At 35.7% G+C, this 5,264-nt stretch overlaps 1 protein-coding gene across 2 annotated transcripts in view; it reads left to right on the forward strand.

The window, feature by feature from the left end:
* The window catches only part of vps13b (vacuolar protein sorting 13 homolog B), a 394,105-nt gene that overhangs the window by 23,622 nt on the left and 365,219 nt on the right, over positions 1-5,264 (forward strand). For both annotated transcript variants that reach the window (XM_014010833.1, XM_014010832.1), the window contains exon 4: positions 1,363-1,480. In XM_014010833.1, the coding sequence (XP_013866287.1) occupies positions 1,363-1,480 (118 nt within the window). The remainder of the gene's footprint in view (positions 1-1,362; positions 1,481-5,264) is intronic.

Raw genomic sequence — 5,264 nt, forward strand, 5'->3', positions numbered from 1 at the left:
CACACACACACACACACACACACACACACACACACACACACACAACCTGCAGGTTCTTCTTCATTGGTGTTTGGGTGGCTCACCAATGGGAAGATTTTGGTCAGTTTTCTGAGGCTTCTTTATCCAGTTGTTGGACTGGGCATGAAAACTAAATTGCGATTTAAAAATTGGAATGATTCTGGAAGAACTGAAATGTTAGTCTTGGTTTCAATCGATACTCGGGGTCCAACCCTGGCAGTGATTTATTTGAAGCATCTAAAAACAGCTAAACTCCTAGTGAATGAAATGCTAGAGATTAGCAATTAAAATATAAACTCTGCAATAGTCATTTCTGATTTTACATAAGAAAAACATGTTTTGTTTATATATATATCCATCACTTTGGGTCTGGGGTATTTCCTGTTTKCATGGGTTTTTTCCTGGTTCTCCAGTTTCCTCTCACAGTCCAAAAAAAAGCGTATTTAGGCTGATTTCTGACCCAGGTTTACCCTTGAAAGAGATCTGTAATAAATATTGACCACATCCAGTGTCAGCCAGAACATGAAAAAACTTGATTYAATAATTTTCTATTTTGTACAGACATGTACTGGTTTTTTTAGTTAGGTTTATAAATCAGAAGTATTTTTTTTGCAGAAATCCATGGCTTTTTCTTTTAACTCTACCATTTTATCTGTCTCTATGGTTTAATTGCGCCTATAAGTGTTCCAGTTGAAGCATTAAATAAACTTCTAACTTTTGAATCATTTATTGATGTCTAGCTTCATCCCAAAGGAGATGTCCATTTCATCATATTTACAAACACACAGTGTTTGTATTTCGGAGTTTAAAAGCTCTAGTGTCTCAGGTTCAGATATGTGATGTTGGGGAGARGAGACCTTCTGTTTTCTCATTTGAGGACTAAAGTGTTCGTGGAGGGCAGTGAAATGATATGTAGATGGGAGGACAGCTACGTGTTCTGCAGTTCACTGAAACTGTTGTGTATAGTAAATTACTTTTCAATCACTTTTAGATTCATTGCACCGACATCTATAATGTGACAAATGTAAAAAAAAAATCATACTATTTCTTGTTGCATTTATTCTGAACACATGCTGTAAAATGAAAATACACGTGTTTATACATTTAAAAAGGGAAAAAATAACTTGGTTTGAGTTTCATTGCAGATTAGATGAAACTACATTTATTTTCATTTAGGAACTTTAAAACCTAATCTGTACAAGCTGTGTGCAACTTGTGTAAACTATACGTTTAATCCAGTCAATTTATATTTAAGTTTTTGTCTGTTTTTCAAAATACAACAATTCCTTTTCAGAGTTTATGTAGCATTTTTCATGTAATGTTATTTTTTCTGTTTTCTGTCAGGATGACCATGACAGTGGCTCCAGCTCCACCAGTCGCAGTGTCTCAGACAGCTACAAGGCCTCACTAAAGCCTCGCCGCATCCAACAGGCAGCCCCCAGTGACCCAGACCTTCCCCCAGGTGAGTGATGTTTTTAGGCTCAGTGAGCCTTTTCTGTTTTACTTGGAGAGAAACCACCRGGGTTAAACTGGTTGTAAACCATTTATTCTTCAAAATGTAAACTCTGTCTTGGTAGCAGCCCAATGCTTAAAGGTAGAGGTTAGTGTCAGTGAGTGCAGCAGCTGTTTACATTGTGGAAAATATCACAATGAGCTGCACTGCACTTTACTTATTCTAACTTGCAGTATGTGTACTGGTGAAAAACAGGATGGGCTTGCAATGACTAAAGGCTTCRTTTAACATTCCATTCAACTATAGTCTCTTAACTGTCCACAGATCCATATATGCCATGCTTATTTTACCAGGACACTTGGGCTATTTTAACACGATGTAAACCGTAGCATTTCAGCTGTTTGTGCACAACAGCAGTCGTTTTCTCTAACACCAAAGCTTTTTCAATCTAGGTGCCAGAGAGAAGGAGTTTGGAAAAGYCTGACATCAGTGTTAAATCTCACATACACATTATGGACAGCTACCATTTTTGTTTCTGTTTGCTGTTCATCCTTTCCAAAGTGTAGGAGCAACACAACCTCATCCTCTGCCCGAAAGAACATACATGTTTGTCACCRTTTTGTATTTAAAGGCCCTGTTACAGTAAAATCAGATGACCATGAAGCTGCTTGGACATGGTCTTGTAGATTTAACCTTTTAACACAGTTATAATCATCTTTCYGAGGTCCTCAGACAACTCTTGCTCTTGTGGTCTTTACTCCATATTTAGTGTGGTTAGGGTTTGTAGTTTGACTTCTTAGTTTGAAAAAGACTATAATTCATAGATTGAGAGCCTCTTTAAGGGTATCATCAAATCTGTTAATAATATTTTAGCCATTCACCTTTTGTGTAAAYAAATAAATAAATAAAATAATTTTTTTCTTGTTTTCACAGTTTTTCTTTATTCCATCCTAGACTAAAGACATGCTGATATACATTATGATAGACAATTAGTTTAATTCAACCACTCTTAATAATAAATGAACTGTTTCAGCGAGCTGTAGGGATACATGTATAGAAGTATAAATGTATTAAATGTTACGCAGTCCTAATAACTCTATTAGAATATTAAACTGCCACTTGGTATTAAAGAGGTGCAACACTGTAGGAGAGGAATTAAACCATTATAAGATTCTGAGGGATTGCAAACCTATTATATTGAGARAGAAAAAGAGACTAATGAAACCTCTGAGCATAAGGTTATAGCAAGTCAATTAGGAAAATAAAAATGAGAAAAAGTGTGATCAGAAAACAGCGAGCCTTAAGCTATGAGTTAGGTCAGTGTATCATCWAAAGGTCAACTCTCAGACCTCTAGCTTGCTTAAATCGAGGAACTTGCACTCCTGGCTGGTTTTGTCAGGGGAGTATCCATTTACCGACCTGATGTTATGAGATAATATCTCTCTCCAGCTGTTAAAGCAGGGTGCCCCACACCCTAGCATCTCCCATGGTGCCTGCCTTCAAGATATCTTGGTGGTGTGTGTGGGAGTCAATAAATGCCTTTGTTTATCTTTTTAGTGTAGCTGTTCATTTGTGTGCGCAYGTGACACTGTTCCAACAGTGGTCCCTGTTTTAACCCATTACAGACTATAGAGACAACTGAGGGGTCAGGCTGAAGCAGCTCAATAATACCAAGGAAACAGATGGATGCTGTAATCCCAGCCGTTCTAATTAAAAAGGAGAGGTTAAAAGGTAGATGAGGTAAAACTAACCTGCCATGACTCAGAGGATGTTTTTGGAAGAATAAGATACACACCAGATATGTCATGAGTCTTTTATTGTACTGATGGAGACACCAGTAAAGTATTTTTTAGACTTCTTATTTTTTATATATAAAAACAGATTTTATTTGGGGTGTCAAAAGGTTTATACTCCTTKAAATGCTGATTTGTGTAGTTTTCTGTTAAATACTGAAAAACAAGAACTTTATTTACATGTTGCCTCAAAACGTAATGGTGACACTGTCTCTGTTTACTCTATCAAAAGTCCTGAAGACAATAATCTGAAACAAATAAGGCAAATATGCTCTCACCACAACATTATAAATAACATCAGGGCAATGTTATCCTGTAATACAATACAGGAAAWTTTTAAGTATTTACATAAACACATTTTTAACTTAAATGTAGAGATAATTATCTTACTGTGGAATTAACATCTTATTAGACAACTTTTATTTTTAATAGCACACTATCAGCTACATATATACAATGCTTGTAAAACAATAATAATTAGAAAATACAACCAATTGCATGGAAAAGTTCTCCATTTGTTAGTAACATTTTTAAACTGAAATCTAAATTTTGGGATACTTTAACGGACCGATGTTGCTTCTCTCTCAAGAATCTGAGTAATAGAAACTCAAAGCTTTATTTTGATAGATGCAATATCTGATTCTGGTGTATTTTTTATTTTTTATTTTTTTGTTCTTTTGGAAGTTATAGCTGACTTACGCTGGTATCAGACGGATAATTTTAGGAACCACTAATTGACTTCATTCATTCAAAGCAACAAACAGCAACAACACATCTCTCCAAATATCATGTTTTTGTTGCACTGTGGTGCTTTTGTAAGAAAGGCTTACAGTATGCTAAATGTGAGGCCATCATTTGTTGTTGGACATTATCTGTGTTGACAAAATGTTTTGGTTCCTCTCTCCTTGTCTTGAAAACAACCAAAGCATCATCAGGAAGCACTCTGTTATCTAGTCGTTTGGCACTAAGTTCTCACACGCTGACTAAATTTATCAGAATTGTTCCCTTTGTGGTAGAAAATAGTGATTGTAATTTATAGATCATGTAGCCACAAAAGACCAAAGACCAAGTGCTTTCACTTTAGGGGAGGCTGGGAGTAATTATGTTTAGTGCTGCTTGTGGGGGACCATTGGCCACCGTTTGTTAGAGCTGTATTTGTCAATTCTCGGGAATTCCTGCAGTGGTTCCACAAACTGTTCAAATGTGTTTTATATGACTTCAAAGGGAAATAATTTTGGCAAGTTTCCATTTGAGTCCATGTTTTGCACAGTAGCTAGACCAGTTCGAAGCTGTGTCCCAAATTTTCCTCTTTAACTGTAAAGTTTTCTCAATAGGTTGCAAAATATTACTTTAGAGTGTACTGTAAGTCGAGCAGTATAGCCATGAAGTGTGTCCACAGTATGACATGACTTCTGGGTGGAGGAAGMATGCATACCACATCAATAATGAGATGAAGGCCTCCTTCATGTGTCTCACAGGATGACACGTTATTTTGGACTTTGCATGAAAACTATGACTCTGCTTTTGCAACCTATTTTACTTTACACCCTACTTTTTTTTTACTTTGTTTAGATGTTCACATACTTCCACATTTGACTTGTTTTGTACCAAATGCCTTCTTTTTAAAATTAGATGTCGATTATACCAAAAATTAAGTCTTATTTATTTCTTCATTCACTGCTGAAATTCTAAAGAAAGAAAATATCTTAGAGTAGAACAAAAAATATTTTATTGTTGTTGTAATCAACACAATACCGTAGATTTGCAGCTCTATAGTAACAAGTCTGTAAGTACAAAGTAACAAAGTGTAGCAATTGCATTAAAAATATCCACATTATGTACATAGTACATACTAATAAAAATAATTATAACAACTTTCMCTTTTTGTTAAATTTATATATTCCCATATCTTTGCATACACACAAACACCCTAAACTGATGTGTCCAGTGTGACAGTGCACTTCTTGCTTTGAGTGTACGCATCATGAGTTGTGTGTGTG

Source organism: Austrofundulus limnaeus, unplaced genomic scaffold, assembly GCF_001266775.1.
Source record: "Austrofundulus limnaeus strain Quisiro unplaced genomic scaffold, Austrofundulus_limnaeus-1.0 Scaffold74, whole genome shotgun sequence".
NCBI classification, from domain to species: Eukaryota; Metazoa; Chordata; class Actinopteri; order Cyprinodontiformes; family Rivulidae; genus Austrofundulus; species Austrofundulus limnaeus.